General features: G+C 42.9%; 3 protein-coding genes across 6 annotated transcripts; 2 read left to right on the top strand and 1 right to left on the bottom strand.

The window, feature by feature from the left end:
* Positions 1-856: 856 nt before the first annotated feature.
* Positions 857-9,391, bottom strand: LOC136508252 (uncharacterized). 2 transcript variants are annotated; one of them, XM_066502903.1, is made up of 9 exons: positions 9,065-9,391; positions 5,371-6,181; positions 4,068-4,834; positions 3,563-3,842; positions 3,258-3,479; positions 2,463-2,636; positions 2,149-2,337; positions 1,899-2,012; positions 857-1,344 (listed from the first exon to the last, which is right to left on the bottom strand). In XM_066502903.1, exons 2-9 carry the CDS (start codon positions 6,067-6,069, stop codon positions 1,048-1,050), a joined length of 2,742 nt encoding a protein of 913 aa, XP_066359000.1. In that variant the 5' UTR covers positions 6,070-6,181; positions 9,065-9,391; the 3' UTR covers positions 857-1,047. The 2 variants fall into 2 exon arrangements, with proteins under 2 accessions (XP_066359000.1, XP_066359001.1); XM_066502904.1 differs by having other exon boundaries at positions 9,158-9,391.
* Positions 9,392-14,451: 5,060 nt separating this feature from the next.
* Positions 14,452-22,029, top strand: LOC136508330 (adenylate kinase 4-like). 2 transcript variants are annotated; one of them, XR_010771927.1, is made up of 5 exons: positions 14,455-14,661; positions 17,492-17,637; positions 17,729-17,848; positions 17,965-18,134; positions 21,894-22,029. XR_010771927.1 is itself a non-coding variant. In XM_066502985.1 (4 exons), the coding sequence occupies exons 1-4, from the start codon at positions 14,559-14,561 to the stop codon at positions 18,141-18,143; spliced, it is 546 nt and encodes a 181-aa protein (XP_066359082.1). In that variant the 5' UTR covers positions 14,452-14,558; the 3' UTR covers positions 18,144-18,337. The 2 variants fall into 2 exon arrangements, 1 of the variants encoding a protein (XP_066359082.1); XM_066502985.1 differs by lacking the exon at positions 21,894-22,029 and having other exon boundaries at positions 14,452-14,661; positions 17,967-18,337.
* LOC136508329 (fasciclin-like arabinogalactan protein 9) lies at positions 21,898-23,066 on the top strand. 2 transcript variants are annotated; one of them, XM_066502983.1, is made up of 2 exons: positions 21,898-22,037; positions 22,130-23,066. In XM_066502983.1, the coding sequence occupies exon 2, from the start codon at positions 22,163-22,165 to the stop codon at positions 22,940-22,942; it is 780 nt and encodes a 259-aa protein (XP_066359080.1). In that variant the 5' UTR covers positions 21,898-22,037; positions 22,130-22,162; the 3' UTR covers positions 22,943-23,066. The 2 variants fall into 2 exon arrangements, with proteins under 2 accessions (XP_066359080.1, XP_066359081.1); XM_066502984.1 differs by having other exon boundaries at positions 21,902-22,041.
* The last annotated feature ends 2,225 nt before the right edge of the window (positions 23,067-25,291 follow it).

Here is a 25,291-nt window from a genome sequence, read left to right as displayed (position 1 = left end):
GATGATCCCTCAAATTTATTTACTTATTAGAACTACAAGTACCGCTTCTCTTATTTACTTATTAGAACTACAAGTACCGCTTCTCAAAGGGGAAAGAAAACCTGTGCGGTATCTTAAAAAAATGTACTAAAGTAAAAACACTAGATGAAATGCACTCTTTAAGGTTTGATCCCTCAAATTTATTTACTTATTAGAACTACAAGTACCGTTCTCAAAGGGGAGAGAAAACCTGCACGGTGTCTTAAAAAAATGTTCTAAAGTAAAAACACTAGTTGAAATGCACTCTTTAAGGTTTGATCCCTCAAATTTATTTACTTATTAGAACAAGTACCGCTTTTCAAAGGGGAAAGAAAACCTGCACGGCATCTTCAAAAAACGTTCTAAAGTAAAAACACTAGTTGAAATTAAAATTGAAAAAGAGGGCTACATAGGGCCCTGAGACAGAACCCTGGACTCACCCCAACCCTATACTGGGAGGGGACACCCACGCAAGGCATCGGTGCTTATATTATGAAGGCCAAAGCACCGGTAGAACAAGCCTTTAATCAATCCAAGACATAACCTGGATTCAACCAGCAAAGGTTTAGGGGAGCCCCTCCCGTAGGTATCACTTCACCCTCTGGTAGTGAGTCTTGCCTCTCAGCTCAGCAATATAAAGCGGTGTGTCACTGCATGCCAGGCTGCCAGCAGTATGGGACTAAAGATTTTCACTGCGCCAGTATCACTACGGGTGGGAGTAGAAATGGGCCTGCGCATTGGACTCTCGACTTCTCGCTGATCTGCATTTAGTATTTGGCCACTTGCATTTAGCCTACCACATCTGCAGAACACGTAATTCACACTCGAGCACAGCACACATCGAACACTCTTGCATTTAGACACACCAGATTTATTAAGATTCAACGCTTCTGATTTCTTACCCCTCTCATCTTCTTATAACATAACATAACATAACATAAACGAATAGACTGAAATCCGGAATCATATGGGAAAAAACTCTATATACATATACAAAAGGGAGAACCATGGAGGTGATAGGACCAAGTCCTACTGGTCATCCAGCTTCCACACCTCATGGAGGAGCCTGTACCTCGCTGTGCTCGAGTTGCTGATCCGCTTCAGCTTTGCAAGCGGGTTTGATGAGGTGTTGGAGATGAAGGTAAGTGGGGAGCTCAGCTCATCAAGCTCGTCATCGCTCGTGTTGGACTTGCGAAGGATGGTGGACCCGCTCTTCCTAGGATCACCGATGACACTTAGTATTGCCCCAGATGCAGGGGCATTGTACAAAATTGGCGACACGCTGCAGGGGATCGACCGTATGCCCTTGTTAACCTCCAGGTGGTCCTATTAACAGAGATTCATGGCTCCCATGGTCAGATACCTTCCATAATTTGCATTTCAACAGAGTAATTTCACTCAAACTGCAGATAAGTACGTGTGGTTCTTTTACAGTAGTTTCCTTGCTGTGAAACTAGCAGCCTAATGGAAGATATACCTAAAATCTATATGTCATGGAAAAAATGGTTATCATAAGTAAAAGCATACAAATGTTAGATGACATCCACCCTCAAGTTTCATATTTAGCATTAGAGAACTACTGCTTTTGCGTTTTAGTAGTAGTGCTGGTGAATAGAAAAATGCTGCTTTATTTGGAAAACGTGCTGAGTTATATATACTAGTTACAAATTTAAAAGGAATTAGGTCTGTGCAACATAGATTCCCACTCAGTAACGGCCTACATTGTGTGTTTAATGCCAAATGGAATCAGGATGGGTTTTATATCCCATAACCACAGGATTGACTCGACATCTAATGGTTTGACGGAATGCAGGTAAACAAGCAAATTAAGATCTTAAACTTTGAGTACATTTAGCGTACGAAGAGTTCAATAAACTAACCTCCAACTCTAGTGCTTGAAGTAAAGAACCTTGAATGGGATCTGGACAAAATTCATCTGGTACAAAGACATCCAGGATGTTCTTGATGATTGATGAGCTAAAGGTAGGGCAAAGCTGTAAAACATGACATGACAGTATAAGATTTTTTTAAAAAAATGTTTCAAATTGACAGGGAATAACATAAAATAGTTTATCAGTAATAAGTCATTAAAAAATAGAGCACTCTTTTGAACAAGATAGAAGTTCATGCCTCTTTCCTGCTACTGGTATCCATGAGCACATCCTTGGGGAGCATCAGGAGATCACTCAGTGCATTTAGGTGATAGAATGGCTTTAGAGATTCACCAAAGCCATTTTCACCATTCCCATTCTCAGCTTCTGGATAGTCGTCCATATCCATGCCAAACAAATCAGTAAGACATCTAGACCAGCTGCCAATCTAAGAGAGAGAAGCAGGTCAATGGTCATTGTAACAAGTGAGAATTAAGGGAGGCAAAAGGTCCATTGGTGGTAAGTTGTGTGACCTCACAATAACTCAATAAGCATAGTTGTCATTTAACTCACTGCATTTTTCAGTTGGACCCCAGCACCAAAGCTGAATTTCCCAGATGGGATCGGGAGAACCTTAAGATCTGTTATTGGATCAGACATTGGGTCTGTTGGAATTTCATCATCTGATTCGCGCAAAATAGCATTGAACATTGCTACATCCAACCTAGCTATGCACTTCTCCATCACCTGTAGAAGGGAAATACTGTTGGGAATTAGAACAAGTCAAAGGGTTTTATACATAGTCTGTATTTCTTTTATTCTCAGAGCCTCAATCTTGAATCAAGATCCAGTTGCAATGAGGAAACAAATTTGAAATGCAATATGAAAATTTGTGTTAAGTTACGCCTTATTTAGTTTATTAACATAGATATCATAATGTTTCACCATACAAACCTAAGAAATCAGCTGTAGCCTATGGCAAAGTGCTCAACAGCAATAAAAAACCAGCCGGCTACTGGTTGTAGGCCCAGACCAGTAAGTATCGCACTGGCTAGTGTGATTCCAGACCAATTTTAATGCAATCTTAGTTCTAATAGTTATGAAATTCCAAAGTAACACATTTCTTGGGAGGAAAATAAAATTTCAAAACGGAATACACGGGAAATCTTATATTCTTAGTAAAGAGTTTTTGGGATCTTCTTGCAGAGCTACCGTTTACTCCAAAAAAGAAATATGTAAATATACCATGGATAACTACAGTAATAGCTTCAATAAACCTTTCAGTCTAAAGTATAACTGAGAAACTATTTAAAAAAGTATCTGATTGAGAATGAACAAGAAGTTACTAATCAATTATTTGGAGCTCACCAATTTGGTCAACATAGGCAGACATCCACACTCATGTCCAGCTGCCCTTACTGGGCAAAGCCTTTCTGACGCTTCCTTAAAGGCCTTCTTCCATATGTCTGTTGATACGGTTGCTTGTTGCTGGTTGCCCACAACAGTAATTCTTCCATAGCTTTTCTTTGGATTTGGAATACTTTTCAAATCACCAGTTATATTGGCAGATTGCATATGTGGTGCGAATGTCTGCAAATCATGATTTTTATGACACCATGTTCAACAAATTCCTATGAAGGAAGGGATAACAACAATCGGTAAGGGGAACAAACCTGCCACCAAAGGGTTTCAACAATTCGTGAAAATATCCATGATTCGATCTTCTTTAGTGCAGCTATAAATGTGTCAACATCTTCCCAATTATCAAACTCAGGGGAAAGTAATTTTCCTTTCTTCCTATTAAGTGACTCCCACATTGATGCAGAGTTTTTCCTGTATGTTGTCTTGGAATTATAATCACCAGAACTGATGCTATTTACAGTGCCCGATTGCCTAGAAGTTTCAGTAACAATTGCTCGCAATACAACACAGTTTGACAACCAGAAACTCAACCTGATTAGAGAAAGACTATGTGAGCCTACAGATAAAGCAATACTTGAGTTTAAAATTCCATCAATTATTGTTAAGTAAAACTACATTCTAGAATAATGGAAAAAAAGACTAAAGTTAACCGTGTAGAAACTTGTTGAATTATTGCCCTGTTGTACACTAAAAAAGTTATAATTTCCTTAAAATACTGAGGTTTGAATATAAGAGGGAATCTCAATTCTCAAGCACCTTGCAATGTCATATCCACAAGCTTTTGCTACCAAAACCAGCCCAGAGGTTGCGTTCCTTGCTGCACTTCCCATTTTGTCTCTTGAACAGTTTTTAAGTGCATGCACAAAATGCCTGGAAAGCCTTCGTGCTGGTGTATGAACCTTGTTTACTGAGCTACCATGTTCTGCAATTATTGAATAAAGGCCTATCTCAGCAGCAGCAGCTTCTCTTAGCTCTGCTTCAAGCAACTCAATTTTAAGTTCTAGTTCTCGAACTTTGTTGTCATTTCGATTATTTGAAATGCGTATTGGCTCCTGGACTTGCAATCCATCATCAGCACTGGCCTTATTCTCATGAGTAATTGCAATATCCTGGGAATCAACTTCTTTCACTTCTTCCTTTTGGGAATCAACTTTCTTATTTATGACACTTCCATTAACATCTGGAACTCTCATACTGAACCTCATATTCCTTGCTCTATCAGTAGTTAAAGTGCTATAAGTTCTCTCCCCAAACTGTCTTTGGTTAGATTCAGTCATACCATACGCAAATGACATTTTACGACCACTTCTGAATGCATTGTGTGGTGGAAGAGACGGATTTTGTTCTCTGGGCAAATCTGATGAGAGAGACAAATTTGCTGGATGGCCATTTTGCTTCTGTACTTGAATTGAAAACTTTTCAACTTCTTCACTCCTCACTTTCATACTGGATGACGTCGCTTCATGCTGGGAGTCCAACGATGAGCTGGTACCTTCATTACCAGATAACCTGATATCCTTCCCCTAGCAAGTTCAAAGTACGCTCAGATATGGAATTAGAGAATGCCAAAATGTTGTGATGGGATACAATAAACACAGCGATGAACTACACTGTTACTATTTTTATTGGAGCTTGTAAGCAAAATTCCTACTTTATAACAGATAACATATTGTTTACTTGACAAGAATATAAGATAATAACAGAACATGGATAACAAAAGGAAAAAGAACACATGGAGTGTGAGCTCTTGTATCAACTATATCAGCAGCTATATCTTGCCTTGACAGGAACAATGTGGAGTCCAAAAAACGAGTACATGATATAATAGCACCAACTTGGTAATGTAATGGAAACAACATAGTAGCAACAACTCACCCAATATTATTACTCCCTCCATTTTTGAATATGTGATGTCTAGGATAATACATGCCATATATTTAAAAACAGAGGGAGTACACGCTGTTTCTTCATGACAATTTGGAAAAGGAAGCTTTTATTTAAAGTAAGATAAACAGATGCAATAAGAGTGAATTACACATATATGATGGAGTTCTTTTACCTTGAGGGATTCCTGAGATCTACTGCTACCTGTGAGAGCAGTTCCACCCGAGTGGTACATGTATGGAGCTGCTTCTTCTTCATCATCAGTAAAGGAAGCAAACTCTGTATCTTCAGTATACTCACTCATCGTTGCCGAGACGAATTCCTTTGAATCTTTATCAATTGATGCCTCTTTTGATAATGCATCTCTTGAAGAAACGCTTGAGTTATCTCCATCCAAAGGCTGGATTCGAAGGTAAACCATGGGCTGGGCATTGTTTTTGAAACTTCTCTTGGAACTGAGAGGCACAGGAACACTGGTGTCCTCATGAAACATTGCATGCTCTGCAAGGTCTAGTGTTGCAGTCCCCAAATGCTGGCCCTTCAGCTTATCCCTCCTCGGCTCATACAAGTTCAATTCAAGCAGGTTCTTCTGCCACTTTCCACTCTTGGATGACCCCTCCTTCTGGAAAACAGCCTGTAGATTTATGAACTCATTGAATTCAATCTTCCCTGCTGCGGAACCTGACCCAATTGAAGGCGCAACAGTGCTCGTCTTCCCTGAATTGCGCTCACCATTTTCCCAGAAGAGTACTACGGAGCGCAAAGACTTCAGGGATTCAGAAGGAGGCCATGGGCTGATTTCTTGGATGAGAATATTGAAATCCACATGGAAGGCAGAATCCTTCCTTGTCTTGGTTCGGAGGCCAAGCACCATTGTTGCAGTACTGGGTACAGACCGAGCTTACTGGGTGAAGAAGAAACCTTATCTACTTATGTGATTCACTCTGAATAGAAGAAATCAGACGATGACATTGGAAGCAAAGTCCCTGCATTCAGTAAGGCAGTGATTATGTTACTAGCTAAAGGAGAAAAGCAGTTAATGATTAAGATCGTGTGCGTCAAGTCCTAAAAGATGCCTATCCGTATCGCTAGCGTCGCTCCCCCACGCGGGCGACACGGGCGGCCGCTCCCTCCCAAACCCTAGCAATCGCCCCTTCCCTCCCCTCCCCCTGCCACGCCGCCGCCGGAGCTGGCCTCCCAGGATGGCGGTGGCGGGGCTCCTCCTCTCCTCGCTATTTGGTGGTGCAGGTGACAGCGCGCCGGCGGCTCTCCTCCCACATGGGCTACGTGGAGCCCGGCGGGGGCGTCCGCCGCGGCTGTTGGCGGTGCCGGCTGGTGCCCAGCTGGCGCATGGGGACGGCGGCGGATCCCCTTCTCCCTCGCCCGTCCCTTCCTCCAGACTTGGCGGCGGCGGCGGCGTTGGACCGGATCGCTAGATCGAGTCCTGGGCGTCTGGATCCGGTGTCCATGTGGCCGGATTTGGAGCTTCGGCGCCTGGATCCGGCACTCTCTTGGAGGGCTGGCGAGGGCAGTGGCTAGGCGGAGGCGGCGGCGACAGCAAAGGGTGTCGGCACCGGTGCTCTACTGCCGGTTCTGACGCCACTGGGCAGGGGGCGGCGCCCATGGGGGTGGGGCACGTGTCTGGTGGTGGCTGACGTCGGGTCGCAGCGTCAGCAGCATGTGCCAAGAGCCGGCGACAGCGGCCGGCTGAGGCGTTGGTCGTGCGGCGGTGTTTCGCGAGCAGCGGAGTCATGTCCGGCTCCGCGTTGCCTGGCCGGAGGGGGTAAAGGCCAACACAGCTGTGCGGCTGCTGCGTGCAGCCGGTGCGTCGAGGCCCCTCTGAAGGGGTTACTGTGGAGCGGCAGGACAACGGCGAAGGCAGTGATGGATGACAAGGGGCCTTGCTTCTTGGCCCGATGTTCGTGCTAGAGGACTCTTGGGCGAAAGCCTAGTGATGGCGACACCTGTGGGTGCCGCTTTCCCTGTTGGGGCGTCGTGTATCCCCTCTAGCACTATCATCCAAGGGCGAAAGCCCGGTCCACTTTGGACATGCGACGGTGGCGCCATCGGCGTCGCTACCTTCCTGAAAGTGTCGCGTTTGGATTTCGTCGTGGCCTCGATGTCTCCTCGGTGATTGTTCTTAGCTTCTTGGCGCCTCGATGACGTGTGGAGGCGGGTCTTACTGCGAGAAGTCGAAGCTGCTATGTCAGGGATGGCTCGGCAACGATGACACGCGGCGAGCCCCCACCTTCATCGTAGGCTGGGGTCTGCAAGCGCTGGAGGTGAGGAGTGTGGCCGTGATTGGAAGTAGGAGCTGCTCTTTGCGGGGTGCTTGAGCTTGGCAACGATGACCGGTTGCGGCCGCTTGCTTCGGGCTCGTTGGTGGGTGGCTTGTGTGTGGACTGCCATGAGAAGTCGGTGCTGCTGGCGTCTTCAGCCATGCTCGGCAACGATGACCCATGGTAGTGTGCTGTGTTAGTGCTCAGTTGCATCGTGTGGGTTAGTTAGCCTATCCGGTGCCTTTTTTGAAATCCCGTTGGCTAGCCCTCTTGTAAATAAATTCTTTTGTCTTAATTGAGCGATAGAGCTCCTGCATTTGTTTAAAAAAAAAAAAAAAAGAGAGTAGAAGTCAAGTTTATAAGCACCTATCAACAATTAAAGCAATCACCAGAAAGTAAATTTGCCTTATTGCAATAATGGAGGAGATAAGAATTTAAGTCAAATCATTGCACAAGTGCAACTCATATCATCCACATCGGCGTTGTAAAGATATCGACTGAATCGGATGTGATGATGTACAAAAAGAAACGAAAATAAATAATAATAGTGGAATAGCACAAGATGATCTTGGTGGGGCTGCAGTGAGTGGAAAAACTTACTTGAAATGCAAAATTTTCAGCAAAAAGAACAAGGTGGCGTAAAACCCAAACAAAACGGACGCATTAGCCGATGAAGCAAAGGGAGATGATACTAGAACCGAATAAAACTAGGGGAAAATGCTAGGGGCAGCACGAGATCTGAGAAAAGAGATGACTTTGACTGGACTGGACTGAGACTAACCAATGCAGCATCCAGAACATGGGAAGCACCAGCCTCAAGGTGTTTGGTTTCTCCTAAACTTTAGCCATAGGATGTTTGACACACGAAGTATTAAATATAGATTAATTACGAAATTAATTGCACAGCTTGCGACTAATTTACGAGACGAATCTTTTAGGTCGAATTAGTCCATGATAATGTAGCGCTACAGTAAACATACGCTAATGATGAATTAATTAGACTTAATAAATTCGAATTCAAGCGACACCCCTAAATTATAGTGACCGGATCCAAACACCCCTAACAGAGGCAAAGAAACACAGAGAGCGTCTTGCATTAAATCCAGTGCAGCCGGTCTGCAAGAACAGCCCCCGTAAAGAGAGCCTGAGCCATCAAGAACCAAGCAATGGAGAGAGAAAAAGGGAGCACGGGGTGAAGAAAAAGCAAAAACTTTACCCACATTAACAACGAAAAAGAAAGATGCAGTACTGTTAGTGCTAGCAAAGCAAAACTGCCAAGCAACAACCCAAGACGACTCAGTACGGGAATTACAATGAATGCCGATTGAACGCTAGATTAGCACAAGCAAATTAGGACAACCAAAATGCCGTACCCAAAACCAGGACAAAGGGGGAAGGGAGTGGACAGGGTACAGACTACAGAGCACAAACCAATCCAGTATACTGTGAAAAAGAAGAGCTTTTTTCCTGAATCGCTGCACTCAAGAAACCAAACGAGGAAGCATCAATCGAATCGAGCTCAAATGCGGAGAGAAGAAGGATAAGACAAGGACCTCGGGAAAACCGAAGTAAACGCATCAAGACAGGTACCTGAATCTAGCAGGGGCAGGCCAATCCAGACGCAATGCAACGAACCGGAAAAGATTGATGGGGAGGAAGCATCGGCTGGAGAGGATTGCTCACGTTGGTCTGTTGGGCGAGTGTGTTCGTGGACGCGCAGTCCGGGTTGTCGGTGGGTGGGGCGAACAAGGCGCTGGATACAGAGAAGCCGGCCGTCCTCCTCTGCCTCGAGGAGGAGACGGACGGAGAAGAAATCGTGACCCAAAGCAAAGCGGAGTAAACTATTCCGAAGCAGAGGAAAGGAAAGAGTCTGAGCGAGTTTTTCTAATCTAAATCCGGAGAGCTCGTAGAGTCGAGGCCACATGGAACTTTGGGTTTATTTTGCGGAGCACCTACTCGTTCATCATTATTACAGTACTTGCCAATTATTACCCCTGCAGTTTTAGGATCCTCGTCCGTTCTAAATTACAGTCGCTTTTACCTTTTAATATATAATACTCCTTTTATCTCTAAATATTTATCGCTACGATTTACGTGATGATAAGTTTAACTATATTTATAAAAAATATTAGCAACATCTATTTCTCTAAATAATTTTGTTATAAAAATAGATTAAACGATCTATCTAATAATATATACCATAAATATAATATTTATATATATATATTTAGTCAAAGTTACTTTTCGAGAAACGAAAACGACAGTTAAAAAGATAAAGAGGGAGTATCTAAATACAACGTATATCTAGATACATACTAAAATAAATAAAATAAAATAAAATAACTTATAATTTAAAACAAAGAGAGTAGTTGTACGAAATTGGTACACATAGAAGGTCAGGATTCTTCTTACATACTATCTCCATTCCAAACTATAAAATGTTTTACGTACACTATTTTTACTATATGTTTATATATAATAAAAATAGTATATATAGAAAAGTCAAAACGTCTTATAATTTAGAGCAGATGATCTAAAATATTAGACAATGTGTCGCTCTCATGGTTAAAGAAAATTAGAAGCATATCCACGCAATTGTTACATGAATCACGAGTGAGCTTTAATGCATCATGTAAGACAATGTGGATTGTTTGCATGAATACATAAGTATTATAATTATATTTGCTATTGGATTTGTTGATATGGATCTTTTGCATGTCGAGATATAATTATAGAAGATTTAAGATTATAAGAGATATATAGATAAAGTCATATAGATAGATATATAGATACAGATATTCCACACGCATTTCACACTTTTCCTGCAACGTTTTGCAGTCCTGCCTAGCCCACCCACGGTGAGCCTAATCAGGAGCGGACCCAGAAATCCGCTAAGCCCCGGACAGAACCATATTACCATGTTCGTTTGATCGTATCAGCCATGCTTATCAGCCATGATATAGTGTTTTTCTCTCACAACAAAACAACATCAGTCGGCTTATAAGTCACAGAAACGATCAAACAAACAGGGTGTAATAAGAGACTAAATCAATTTTTTTCTTTATGTTTTTAACTGATGGAGTAAGTTCATATAGAGTTTTCTAGCGAAGGACCAGGCTGCCCCCTGGTCCGCCACTGAGCCCAATCGTGCGACAACTTACGCCCTCTCGCGTTGCACTGCCCTCCACCCAAGTATGGCAGAAAAAGAAGAGAGGATGACTATAGCACTAAAACATAGTTGTTGCAATATCTCAAATCATCGAAGAAAACTTACTTAAATGATATTGTCATAGATCCACGCCTGGAACATCTGAAAAGAGTACGTAGCAGCCTGCGTAGCACAGTAGCACAACTGCACAACCCGTGCCGTGCTGCGTGGGTGTCTCTAGCCGCAAGCAAGGAACCGGGATGGCTGCGTGTGCAAGCCACGGATAAACTGCATACGCTCGCTGCCACGCAAACGTAGTAATGCCTTCGGTGCCAAAAATAAGTTGACTAATAATTTGGCTAGCAAATTTTAGCTATTGTACTCCTCCATTTGTTTCTACATGTTCTATTAGCTTTGTTCTAATTCAAATGATATTGTCTTTGACCATCCGTTTCAAAATTTCCTTATAGTTTCACAACCGTATGGATTATATATTATAAAAGTATGTCTCTTTGTGAACCTAAAAACATAAATCTCATGGTATGAACCTTCATTTTTTAAATCAATAATCAAAGATAAAAAAAGTTTAACTTAGGACAAAGCTAATACGACATATAAAAAACGGAGGAAGTAATTCAAACTTCGTACTATTAGATGTGTAATAGAATATACTAAATAATCATGAACAATACAATATAAAATAAATGAATGGTTAGAAGGCCATGCCATGTCAGAAGACGTCTTATAAACAGGATCGGAAAGATAATTTAAAAGAATTTATAGATATTAAATTTCATATAAAGAGGAAAACAAATATATATAGCATTACCCGTTTCTGTTTTTGCATGAACGTTCAATAGCTTTTCTTTTAGTCATTACAACGTATGGGTATAAAAAAACATCAAGTTATGTTTTTTTTTTCCAGTTTCACCTGAAATAAGTAAACAAAAGTGAACAAAAAGCGTAGAGTGGAGAATTCCGTTTGTGGACCTCTGCACGAAGAAAAGGCCCAAGAAAAATCGGAACGAGATCGTCTAACTTCGACCAGCCTGACTACGTTCTGCAGCCGAGCCATCTGCACCGTCCGCTCCATGAAAGGGTCATCTGACGTTCCCCATCTCACAGGCTATCTAGCAGGCCATACGACAAAGGCTCGACGGCCCAAATAGGCCCATTACACCGTGGAGTATGCACTTGGTCGATTCCTGTCCGCCGCCGCCGTCGCTCGTTTCTTCCCCTCCGCCGCCGTCTCTCCCGCGAGCACAAGCGTCGCCTCCATCTCTTCTTCCTCCCTCGGCGCCCTGGTCTCCTCGTTCCGGATGCTGCGCCGCCCAGCTAGCCGCCTCGGGGGCGATCTCCGCCTTGCCGCTGGCCACGCAGAGGCTGGTTTCCCGTGCGCCAGCTGTGTGGTGCTCGAGCCCTGCTGCAGTATGCGGCCACCGTGGTGGAGGTCGGCAAGTTCCAGGCTGCGTCATTTTCAGGAGGTCCTACTTAGCCTGGGTGCATCGAGTCCATCAAGCTTGGACTGGGAGCATGGACGCTGCTGCACAAGCATTGTGTTCTGCTGCTTGCACTGTATCTTGTGAATTGTGTCATTGCAGTAACTGAATAGGAAGCACAAGTTTTAGCAATTTGTGCAGGTAGGCAGCAAAACTGCTAGCAAATTGTGATTGTATAGAAACAGAAAAAGCGGAGCAAATTGTATAGATTGTCTTCTGGAAATCTGGAATGTTATGACTGAATAAAGAGCAAATATGTATAGATTGTCTTTTGGAATGTTTTGACTAAATAAAGAGGAGGCATTGCTGAATTTTTAAAACTTCAGAGACTACACAAATATCATTGTTTCCAGTCATCCAGTATCGAATGCATGTGACATAACTGCTAAATTCCAGAGACTACATACAGACCATGGTAGCTCATTTTCAAGAGGCAAAAGACATTTATACAAACTTGCAAAACACATCCAGATTGCACATCGGTGGCAAAAGATATCTATGCTACTAGAATTCACCAATAACATCATCTGTGATTGCTCCCTGCAAAATAAAGAACAATAATTGAACATGGTGGCCATGTATGGTTCAAAAAAATGGTGTATTGCTTTGAAACATTACCGTAAATAGCTGAGAGAAGGTATTGATGGCCATGTATGGTTCAGACATGTCTTCCGTTGGCAAAGAAGTACTAGGATAAATATTTTGTACCGCTGCAGTGTCTTGTACTGCTGTTGTTTCTTGCACTGCTGCTTCTTTTCCCTTCTTCTTACCTCTCTTCTTTGTAGTTTCTTGTTCCTTCAAATAAAAGAAATAAAACTGAACATGTTCCCATTGAACACAGTGAAAGAGAATCAAATATATTTTGTGTTATCACATATCTTTGAACCATTTTCCTTTTTCTTACCTCCCTTCTTTGCAACTTTGCGTCTCTTGTCAAGCCAAGTTCTTTTGCGCTTTGAGGTTTTAGTTTCCACATCTTTTTTTAGGCTTGCTGTATTCAGCAAATCAATTGGGGGAGAATCATTTGTAGGAACATTGACTGGATCCATTGCACTAGGAAAACCCGTGATTTCTTCTTCGACTTGCTTGCTAAGCATGTCAAGTGCATTGTCTACTAGTAAGGCGCACCGTGGATGAGTCGCAGCTCGATGTGCCAAATTGAGAAATTTGCGAGCCATAGTTTTTAGCGAAGCATATTATCTAATTTTCAATCCTCTATTATGGTTCGGCCTTGGTTGTCTTGTACTATCCCACTGCATGCTTCTCGTGTCCATCGTTTCAATATATATGGTTCCGGGATTGACTTGATATTCATCAAATCAAGAGCTTTTAGAGCATGAGCTCACAATATTCCGATTCTATTAAACTGCCCACAGTTGCATATGCTTGTTTGGTCTGCAGGATCACCGGTGACTTTGTACTCCTTCTCAAGGGTAAAATTTTCATCAAGACTCCCAATTATTACAAGATATTCATTTTTGCCTTCCAATGGCGTGGTGCATGCTGCCATGGACATCTCATATTCACATTGGAAAGCTTCAAAAATAATTGGTGTGTACAACTTGCTAGCTTGGATTAATATAGGTGTCCTCATTTTGAGTCTTGGTACTTTTTTTTTCTGATTCAAATTCAGCATGCAATTTATTATTTCTTTTATATTTTATAACCCTTTCAAAATGCTTAAGGAATTGAATGATATCAAAATCTGATTTGAAATGTCGCTTCAAATCAGGAGGAGTGCAGACCTGCGAAATATGTTCCTGACGACACAACACAAGCAGCAGCCGAGATCGCCGACGCCTCGCCTTCGTGCTCGCGGGAAAAGCTGATCGCCGACGCCGATGCCTCACCCTCGCGGCCTCGTTCGCGGGAAAAGCAGACGGAAATCGCGCCAAAAAAAAAAAAGACGGCGCCAAAACGGGGGAGTGATAGTTATTCTTGGGCCGAGGCCCAGATAACAGAGGAGCGCAGCAGCCAGACCTGCAGGCTAAGAGTGCATAAGTCTGCATTCGTTCGATCCTGAGCTGACGGCATAGATGTGCTGACTGCACGGCGCTGTCGATTGATGTGAAGTTAGGGCGCGCGTAGATCAAAAAATTTTTGGGTTTAGCTACTGTAGTACTTTTATTTATATTTGGTAATTAGTATCTAATTATAGACTAATTAGGTTTGAAAGTTTCGTCTTGTGATTTCTCACCCAACTGTGAAATTGATTTTTTTTTATCTACATTTAGTATTTTATGCATGTGTCGCAAGATTCGATGTGACAATTACTATGTAAAATTTTTTAAAACTAAACATGCCCTTACACCATCTCGTTCCAGAAAATCCCCCAGCCCGCCCCAGCTGAGAAAGCCAGAACAACCTGCTGCAGCTGCACTGCACCTGCAACTCTGCAAGCCTCGGAGCTCTTCCCGTTGCGGCGGCGGCAGCGGAGATGGCGGCGAATCTGGAGGATGTGCCGTCACTCGATCTGATGCACGAGCTGCTCCGCCGCATGAAGTGCAGCTCCAATCCCGACAAGCGCCTCATCCTCATCGGTACGGGAGACCCTCCCCCTTCCCCCTTCTTCCTCCTCGTGCCCGGCGCTCTGTGCGTCCCTGTCACGGTTCCTGGTGCCACGTGGACGGAAGGACCGCGGCTTGCCGCCGTTGGCGCTCTGGATCCGCCGAAAGTTTTCTCCTTTCCCGTGAAATCTTGGTTATTCCCTATTTCTCGTCCTGCATTTGTGGCGAGGAAATATGGTTTTATTTTGCAGTGAGTGGATTGTCTACAGTTTTCTAACACTTGGAAGGATTCACTAGTTGAATAGCAAGAGAAATTAATCATGCGCTTGTCAATTAGGTCTGTGCTGTTTGGTTTTGGTGATTTTGTCGTAAATTTATAATTCTTCAAGGACTATCAAAAAATAGAAGTGAGATAATCGGAGAAAATTGCAATTATAGGACGCGAAATAATGCGCTTCGCTATTATAGGACTCCAAATGTTGACTTAGCTAAAATGACCCATGAAACGTTGGCACTCTGTTATACATGACATTTGGTCTTTTTAATCACTTTTCTCAACTAAAATACATGTATTTTGCCATGATGTGACCGTATTGCCCTTCTGACTTTTGTATCCTTGATCGATCGTATCTTTTCATCTCCCGACGTTTCATCTCTCCCTCGCGACGCCTGACGCGCTGTTCCTCCTGCTCGATGCCGGCGTTCCTCCTTCCCTCCCCACGCCGTCGTTCCCTTCCCATCCTCGGCTCCCATGGATGGAGAGCCGCCGCCCGAAGATGATGGACGCCCAATCGCCATGGACGGCCAAGCAGCCAAAGCCCTGGCGGCCTCTGCCCTAGCCGCTCGATAGAATCTGATAAAAGACATTTTTCCTCACTTCCTTCATGGTGGGAATTTGATACGGCTCAGAGTCATGCACCGAGATTTCGAATTGACGGCGACGACGACGACTAACGGTTTTGGAAAAGAGAGCGAGCGAGAGAGAGGAAACATGGGTGATCGCAAGGCAAGGGAGCAGCAACGTACTGATGCTGAACTCGAAGACGACGACGACGGTGAGTATGGCCCACATAGAATGGCTGGCAATATCGCTGGGCTCGTGGAGGAAGACGAGCAGCGTGACGAGCGCAAGCGCCACGGCCACCTTCGCCGCGAACACGGGCTTCCGCGGGTCCTTGCGCGCGAACGCCCACATCTCCACGGCCAGTGCGCGCACCGCCTGGGCCGCCCACCGCAGGTGACCCACGACGCCCCTCGCGGAACCGTCATCCACCCTCCACGCCGCGTGCTCACCGTCGGAGACGCCCTAGTCGAATGCGAACAGCAGCTCCTGCTCCCCGCGCTGGTCCAGCGTCGATCGCAGAGTCCCCAGCTGCGGCGGCCAGCCAGCCAAGGGCGCGGCCAGCCATGCCCAGGCGCGGCCAGCCATGCCCAGGCGCGGCCGGCCAGCCAGCCCAGACCGCGGCTAGGCAGGCAGGCCAGGCGAGCGGCCAGCAGCCCCATCCCACGTCAATTGAAGCCCTAAGGGCAATACGGTCACATCATGACAAAATATATGTATTTTAGTTGAGAAAAGTGATTAAAAAGACCAAATGTCATGTATAAAAAAGTGCCAACGTTTCAAGGGTCATTTTAGCGAAGTCGATGTTGGAGTCCTATAATAGCGAAGCGCATTGTTTCGCGTCCTATAATTGCAATTTTCTCGAGATAATCGTAGCCATCTCGCTCCAAAGGCCAGATGCCTTTTTAAAGATCCGGATTGGTTACCAGCTTGTATTAATAAGAAGGGTAGCAATTACACGCGCAAGATGCGCCTACAGCACTGAATTCAGCAGGTTGTGAGGACATCAGAGAATTTAAATTAAGGCGATTACTCCTTAAAATGCTTGGCCTGATGTGGAAGCCTTTTCTTCAAGACAAAAAGAAGGGGGGGGGGGGGGGGGGTGCCCCATTGTGCACGCAAGTAAAGATGATACTCTTATATGTCATTTTATTTTGTTTATTTGACTTTTCATTGGTTCCATCGAGTATGTATTGTCGTCCATATTGACACTGAGGTGAACTCCCTGATGCAATTATGTTTTTAGTTTTTGTTGCTAATGATTGCATCTACATAAAAAAATGATCTACAAGGAAGATATTGTTCAGAGGCGTAGGGCCATGTGTAGTGCGGGGTAAATCAACAAGTGCGTGAGTGGTGGCTTCTGTGTGTTGGCTCTATGACCGGTGTTTGAGTTGGTCCTATGACTGGAAGATATTGTTCAGAGGCGTAGGGCTATTGGTAGTGCGGGGTAAATCAACAAGTGCGTGAGTGGTGGCTTCTGTGTGTTGGCTCTATGACCGGTGTTCGAGTTGGTCCTATGACCGGGTTTTTTGGCACCATGGGTGCCTGCACATAAAACTCTATTTCCTTCTTAATTGAGCGGCAGAGCTCCTGCCTTTACTTTCAAAAAAAAAATGGTACTAAACTGTGACATTCAAGACAAGTAAACAGAAACTTATGCTTTCTGTTACATGGTTTCTTGCTTTTCATTGTGCCCTTGTTTGTTTTTTTGTAGAATATGCAGGAGATCTGTGTATCATTGCATTAAGAAGATGTGGCCTTGTTTGTTGTCATGCTATTGCTTTGATATATATTGTTCTGATACTGGTAGTCATGATGGAAGAGGGTATATTGTATAGGGAGATATAAGGTCATAGTTCAAGCAAAAAGATATAAGGTCATAGTGTTTTTGTGGTGAGCAATAAACACAACACTTCTATAATCTTTTGTTTCATCATTCAAAACATTTTAAATTTTTATTCCTATTATATAGCGCTCCTGATTTTGGAGAATTTGACACCTTTTATGGAATTCTTGTAGGCCCACCTGGCTCTGGAAAGGGAACTCAGTCTCCCATTATTAAGGATGAATATTGCCTGTGCCATTTAGCCACTGGTGATATGCTGAGGGCTGCTGTGGCGGCCAAGACACCTCTAGGTATCAAAGCAAAAGAAGCTATGGATAAGGTAGTGTTAGCAGACCAAAATGTATAGTGAAATTCTAACCAGCATAGAAAGGTTCTTTGTGACTGCATTGTATACTGCCTTCCTCTTTTAGGGAGAGCTTGTTTCAGATGACTTGGTTGTGGGGATTATTGATGAAGCTATGAAGAAACCCTCATGCCAGAAAGGTTTCATTCTTGATGGTTTCCCTAGAACTGTCACTCAAGCACAGAAGGTCATATACTTGATCAATGCACCAGCATGAAGAAACATTCCTATATCATATTGTTATAGATTCTATATTTGATTTAGTATAATTTACCCCTCGCTATTTTTTTGAACATGTTGTAGAGCTTGATGAGATGTTGGCGAAGCAAGGTGCTAATGTTGACAAGGTCTTGAACTTTGCAATTGATGATGCTATATTGGAAGAACGGATTCCTGGTCGTTGGATCCACCCAGCCAGTGGTAGGACTTACCATACAAAATTTGCACCTCCAAAGGCTCTGGGAGTTGATGATGTAAGTTGAATACAGAGCACTTACTTTAGTGCTTATTTTATGTTTGCATGGTCTTATTTGTATTATTTCTACTTTCTTCTAGTCTTAGTGTGGATCAATTTAGTATTTTGCTGTGTAAGTTGTTTAAGTTTTCCAATCAGTTTCATGTGGCATAACTTTTCAAATCTGTTAGATAATAAATTAGAGTTATCCTATCTTGACAATTATGGCTGAGTGAATATTGATATACTTTTATGGTCTGAGTCTGCTTGTGGATACTATTATTTCTGCTTGGATGATGTACTGGTTAGTCTAAGCAGTGGTGCACCCTGTTTCTCCCTCAAGGAAAACCATGCTCATGGAAAATGCACTTAGGGGCTGTTTCGATCCTTTCATTTTAGAGGAATTGGAATCTACTTAATGGATTGGAATTTGAGATTCCACAACTTTCCAAAGTTCACATATAAGCCTATCTCAAATTCGTAGGATGGGAGATAGAAATTGATTCTACAGATCACCATACTATATTTATACTCTTCAACTTATAGCACGCTCTTCAACTCGCTTCTCTATAATACAAATGCAGCATATAAGCATATTCCTTGCATGGCTAACAATAGTATACAAATATATTCCATATACAACCATATTAGCTTAATTAATATGTTCCTAATTTATTAAAATAAATTCAATTCCAAAGATCCAAACGGGTCCTTAGATAAATTCTACAGTTATTGCTATCTTTTTTGCATCAAGAAAAAAAGCTACATTATTGAAACACCCCCGTGACGCGCCGTGTCGCGATCTGGGCACGGTTTCAAGTGAGCAAGGATCGGGTCGTCGCATCCTTAGTGGCGCGCTACATCGGCGCCCGGGTATAGTGAAAAATGAGCAAGGGTCTTCGCATCTGAGTCGACGGGTGCGAAGGATAAGGAAGCTAGTCGAACCAACTAGGATCTGTTTAGGTAGTTGGAAGATAGGGTCGCTTACAGGTAAGTTAAGAGAATTAGTTGATACCGCAACTAGAAGGCGTGTAAATATATTATGCATTCAAGAGACTAAATGGAAGGGTCAGAAGGTGAAGGAGGTGGACAATACATGTTTCAATCTGTGGTACACAGGGACAGTCACGAATAGAAATGGTGTAGGAGTTTTGATTGATAAGAGCCTCAAGGATAATGTGGTGGGAGTGAGAAGGTAAGGAGATAGGATTATCTTAGTCAAGCTTATCATTGGTGATATGGTCTTGAACGTAATTAGTGCGTATGCCCCTAAGTAAGCCTTAACGAGAGTGTTAAGAGACAGTTCTGGGAAGACTTAGATGGCCTGATTAGAGCTGTATTTAGTAGTGAGAAGCTTTTTATAGGAGGAAATCTTAATGGGCATGTAGGTACTACAAGCGCAGGTTTCGAGACAGTTCATGGAGGTTTTGGGTATGGTAGTAGGAATCAGGAGGGGGGAGGAGGTTTTGGACTTTGCGGTAGCTTTTGACCTGATGATAGCCAACACTTTCTTTAGAAAGAGAGAATCTTATCTAGTGACCTTCAGTAGCGAACAACACTGTAGCTAGATTGACTTTGTCCTCGCAAGAAGAAAGGACAAACGAGCATGCTTGAGTTGCAAGGTGATACAAGGGGAGTGTGTTGTTTCTCAACATAAGCTTTTGGTGGCAGACTTTCGTTTTTAGGTGCGTGCCCATAGGCATAAATAAGCTTGGAATGGTATTGTTTAATCACTGCAAGTCTATTTAACTGTTTGATCTGTTCACCCAGTAGCTTGTTTGTTACTAGAGCCCTTTTTTTTATCGAGTGTTGGTCTTCTCGGTTCAGAGTACAGCTGATTTATTTTGTTCGTCCTCTGGAGCAGTAGCAACTCAGTAGTTTAATCTTTTGCATGCATGCTTTTTTTTTTTTTTGCATGTATGCTTTGTCTAGTAGCCTCGATAATTACTTCTAATGTTTAATTGGCGCATGTTTTGGTCGGTAATTAGAGAGTAACTTAATTCGTGCTTGGCCATTTTGATTCCATGATGCTCCGAGAAATTCCTAATTATTCCTAGAGTTAGCATATCACAGGTTGAGGTGTGTAATTTTGACAATTACAAAAGATGTGTATTTTGTTATAATTAGGACATATGCTAAATTTTTGTAAAGAATAATTTTACTGGCTTCCATTCACCCTATCTGACACATACAATAATTATTTTGATAATGTTAAGATACTAAAACAATAATATAAAATTTCAACACCATATTAATCACGTATCAGGACTTGTCTTAGAAAAAAACATATATTTCTTGTATAATATCGGATAAAGACACTTTGTATATGAAAGTTTTGCTCTCGTTTTGATCTACAAATTTCTAGCTTTGAGTTTTATCATTTAAGGTCGTTAAGATGCCCAAAAAACAACAGGAAGTTACTGTAGCATATTACTCACGTATCAGGGCTTGACGCCTTATAAAAATCAAGAAATTTGTATAAAGTTGTAGATCTCTTTGAGAGGTATATTTTTCATATATAAAGTATCTTTATCGGACAACTTACAAAAATATATGATTTTCTAAGGTGCCAAGCCTGGGTATATGCCGCTGAAACTTTATAATATTTTTTAAGTATCTTCACACCTCAAATGATAAAACTCAAAACTAGAAAGTTCTACAACCTTATACAAAATATCTTTACTTAACGTTATACAAGAAATATATGATTTTTCTAAGATGACAAGCCCTGGTACGCTTTTAATATATTGCTGAATCTTTATATTATTTGTTTGACCATCTTAACAACCTCAATTGATAAAACCTAATATTAAAAAGTTGTAGATCTCATCGATGGTTATAATTTTTATATACAAAGTATCTTTATTGGACACCATCCAAGAAAGATATGATTTTTCTAAGACGACAAGTTCTGAAGTGTGATTGATATACCGCTGAAAATTTATATTAATTTTTTAGCATCTTCATAATCCCAAATGAAAACATTCGAAACAAGAAAGTTGCAGATGTCATCAAGAGAAATAATTTTCACATAAAAATCATCTTTATCCGTTTGAAAAAAAATACGATTTTTCTAAGATGAAGCCTTGTCGCAGGCATATGGGTCCCATATACCATATTAGTGCCATGTGGGATAGCGGATCGGGTAAACACCCACCGAAATCTAGATGGGACCTGTTACAATGTAATAGCATCTCTAGCACCTCTCTAATACCATCCCTCATCCTCATAAAACTATCATGTTGGGGGAGATGAGGTAATTTCATTGCTCGAGCAGCTCCCCAATAGCTCTCCTTTTTTGATGGTCACCGAAAAACCTCCCTCTTCCCTCAAATAAAGGGGGAGTTGCATCTCCTCCAATAGTGTTGGGACCACGATAACTGTCAACGATCTTCTTCCTCCCACATCCTCTATCATGACATGTGGGTCCTATGTATTATGGATGATTATTAGTGGTCGGCTGGAGCATCTCGCCCAATATTCCACAAAATCTCTGTTGGTGACCATCAATACCATTCTATTAGGGATGAATTATTGGTGAGCTAGTGCAGATGCTTTAAGGGAGCTAAAAAAATTAGGACTTTATGAACCAATAGAACATCTCCAGACATTTTTGAGAACATGAATTTTACTCATAGATGGAATCTTCAACAATGCATCTCTGACAACAGTACCAACATGGGCAACAAATGCATGCATTTCTATCAGTTATTATTTCGTCGTCTGCAAAGGGAGGCATGTTGAGGCATGTTAGTTAACATTTATCAGGACCTGGCAGGGGTGGACCTGGAATGTGAATCGCCTCCGGGTGACGATTGACGACGGCGGGTGACAGCCACGCCACGCCTGCCGCAGCCACTGCACCGGTCAAATTTCACCGCCTGGACCACCCACGTCCGCACGTAACGATGGAGCGAACCATGTGAGTATGTGACCCCTCTTCTACAAATATCCACCACGGCACGGCAGCACCACACTCTACTCTAGCTCACTGTACCCTCGCTTCTTGTCCAGAGTGTCCCCGATTCCACGGCTTGCGAATTACTAATGGCCTGCCACACCGTCGTCCCACTTCTCTTCCTCCCTTTCCTCTTGGCAATGGCAGCAACGGCGGTGGACATCGCCCCTGGTCCTAGCCCACCACCCGAGCTCAACCTTACCAGCATCCTGGAAAATGGCGGGCAGTACACGACGCTGCTCCGCCTGCTGAACGCCACCCGGATAACCGAGCAGATCACCAGCCAGCTCAAGAACTCGTACGACGGCCTGACCTTCTTCGCGCCCAACGACAGCGCCTTCACCAAGCTCAGGGCCGGCACGCTCAACGCCCTCATCGACCAGGAGCAGATCCAGCTGCTGCTCTACCACGTCCTGCCCCGCTACTACAGCCTCGCGACGTTCCAGACGGCCAGCAACCCGCTGCACACCGAGGCGTCGGGCCCCGGCGGCATGTACAGTGTCACCGTGAGCACCAGCACGACGAGCCCCCTGGTGAACGTCTCCACCGGCGTCGTCGACGTGCCCATCAGCAGCACGCTGTTCGCCCATTTCCCGTTTGCCGTGTACTCCATCGACAGCGTGCTGCAGCCCCCGCAGATGCTCGGCAGCTCCCACAAGGCTTCTGCGCCGGCGCCGGGACAGGCTGCGGCAGCGGGGCGGCAGAAGGGTGTCCCTAAGAGCGATGTGGCAGCGGAGCCATCCGAAGCGGTGGAAGAGCCAGAAGGCAGCAGCACGAACGCCGCCGCGGCTGGTAGAGGGACCGCGGTGTGGATGACGGTCATTGTTTTGGGTGGCATTGCCTTTCTCAATCTGCTAGTTAGCGCCTGAGCACTGTGTGCTTCTTTTGATCTATTTATTTTCCTTGTTTGGCATCTCCGATTTCTCTTGTGTTTTTTTTTTCTTACGATCCGGTTTATATAGTATGTAGTAATACTAATAATGTAATCCTGCATTTCTGATAATGATGATACGATGATTCACTTGTGTACTTTTGTTACAAAATCATAACTGAGTATATACTTTGTTTAGATACTAGCTAATTAAGCGACTAAGAGCATAACCAATAATATAGCCAACACTATATATTATTGCCATATCATCTATTCGTATTCTAAGGTTAGCTCGAAACCAGAAACTATGGGATAACAAATATATGTTGTGCCACCATCAATTTTGATCATAAAACTAAAGCTAACAAAAACCTTTCATGGTCAACAATATAATGCTTAGCCTTAGGGGTGTTGGGATTACTCTGCTCCATAAAACCAGCTCCTCTCTGTGACACTATAGTGTTTGGAATTTTGGTTTTTTGGTGCTCCTTGAAGCCAAGGCCAGGTGCTAGATATACGATGGTCACCGGTGTCAGTAGTTACAGTTACATACAGGTGGGAGGAGGAGGGCGGTGCCAATTGCATTAGACTTTTAGACTAAAGGAAATGAACCGATATCACCATGTTATTAGCAGAAAGTGGCGGATTTGGTGATGACTGCTAAAGATAAGAAGACGACGCCAGGCTGTAACAGGGAGCTAGAAAGAGAGCTGGGAAGCCCATCTGAATGTTGAAAATTATCCATAAACAGCTGTATTGTACGCGATCAGACAAACTTAGTTGGTCTAGTACCGGAAAGAAAGGTCTACTCTCAGCCACCTCAACAAGTAGCACCTCCCATATTTTCACTGAAAACAGAGTACTCCTGACTAGACAAAGATGCAGTATTACTGTAGTTATATGCACAGACGACAATGCAGCAGTCTTCCATGTTCCAAACATCTCTGACAACAGTGCCAACATGGGCAGCAAAAGGATGCCTTTCGGTCAGTTATCTACTCCCTCCGTCGCGTCCGACGACGCGATGCGTGCAAGTCAAACATTCTCAACTTTGACTAAGTTTATAAAAAATACGTGTAACATTTATATCTCCAAATAAATTTATTATAAAAATATATTCAACGATCTATCTAATGATACTAATTATGTATTATAAATATTAATATTCTTTTATATATAATTGGTCAAATTTAAAAAATGTTGACTTCTTGAGAAGCGAGAACGTTTTCTATTTTAGGATGGAGGGAGCAGTTTTTTTTACCACGAGATACGTCTACAAATATTATTAATATTTTCTATAAATATAGTCAAAGTTCAGAAAGTTTAACTAACACAAAAATCTAGACAACGCTTAAAAAAGGACCGAGAGAGTACTCGCTTGGTCTACAAAAGAATACAATTATATCATAGTACCAAACTAAATTATCTTGAGTTTGATTAACTATAAATAAAAATATTAATATTTATAATATCAAAGCATTAAATTTGTCATGAGATATATTTTCACACTATACTTATTTGGTGTTACAAAGATTAATATTTTTATCTATATATTTGACCAAACTTTCTACACGTTAACCAAGATTGCATTTTAAATCATATTATTTTGTGGACATAGGTAGCAACATTTATCAAGACCTGATTTTTTTAATTTAATATTTTTTCCAAAAATTATTCATATCTATGCCCCTAGATGATCTTATTCTGAATATGGACCCAGGTTCGACGTCCAAGGGATATGATGCATAGGTAACATATCTCGACGTCACATATTAGGAGTCGTAGTCATGATAAATTAGGTTAAATTTAAAGCCCGGCGCCACGATGCATGGCGCCGAAGTCGTCGCTAAGATTTGTGGTGCTGAGGCTCCACGACGTGCACAGCGGCGCCGAGCTCTGGCCATGCCACGCCAGGTCGTCTTGTCACGGCACTCAGTCCTCAGGGCTCGACGTCATAGCTTTAGACAGGCAGGCAGGTCACCGGCAGCCATCGCGCGTTCAGCTGCGTCTCGCCACATGCACTGCTACACGATACCAGAGTCCATGTCACCAAGGCACGACGACAGTCGCTGGACCAAAGAAGCTAACGGTGTACCGAACCATTTAAATCCCAGTGTCCTATACTCCTATATGCATGCTCTCCGAATGCTCCTGGTACTTTAGCTGTGGCTGCTGGTGTGTTAAAACTCACTGCATGCCAGTCCACCCCGTAACAAATTAATTCTCTTATTCAACCACCCTCAATATTTTTATAATTTCAACCCAACCTATTCCAACCCACGAACTAATTAAACCCGTGGGTCTATTATAAGAACCCATGTGTTTACATAAAATGTATATAGCTTGC

This window comes from Miscanthus floridulus, chromosome 15 (genome assembly GCF_019320115.1).
Source record: "Miscanthus floridulus cultivar M001 chromosome 15, ASM1932011v1, whole genome shotgun sequence".
Taxonomy (NCBI): Eukaryota; Viridiplantae; Streptophyta; class Magnoliopsida; order Poales; family Poaceae; genus Miscanthus; species Miscanthus floridulus.
The sequence above is the reverse complement of the archived record's forward strand: the minus strand, read 5'-3'. Positions and strand labels throughout refer to the sequence as shown.

Bases quoted from the DNA above. Each gene is read 5' to 3' on its own strand.
- LOC136508329 (XM_066502983.1), top strand. From the start codon at position 22,163: ATGGCCTGCCACACCGTCGTCCCACTTCTCTTCCTCCCTTTCCTCTTG.
- LOC136508252 (XM_066502903.1), bottom strand. From the start codon at position 6,069: ATGGTGCTTGGCCTCCGAACCAAGACAAGGAAGGATTCTGCCTTCCAT. The intron at 2,013-2,148 runs GCATGAACTTCT...CATGTTTTACAG, and splicing joins ATACCAGTAGCAGGAAAGAG to CTTTGCCCTACCTTTAGCTC. The intron at 1,345-1,898 runs GTTAGTTTATTG...CTCTGTTAATAG, and splicing joins TTCAAGCACTAGAGTTGGAG to GACCACCTGGAGGTTAACAA.
- LOC136508330 (XM_066502985.1), top strand. From the start codon at position 14,559: ATGGCGGCGAATCTGGAGGATGTGCCGTCACTCGATCTGATGCACGAG. The intron at 14,662-17,491 runs GTACGGGAGACC...GAATTCTTGTAG, and splicing joins CAAGCGCCTCATCCTCATCG to GCCCACCTGGCTCTGGAAAG. The intron at 17,638-17,728 runs GTAGTGTTAGCA...TTCCTCTTTTAG, and splicing joins CAAAAGAAGCTATGGATAAG to GGAGAGCTTGTTTCAGATGA.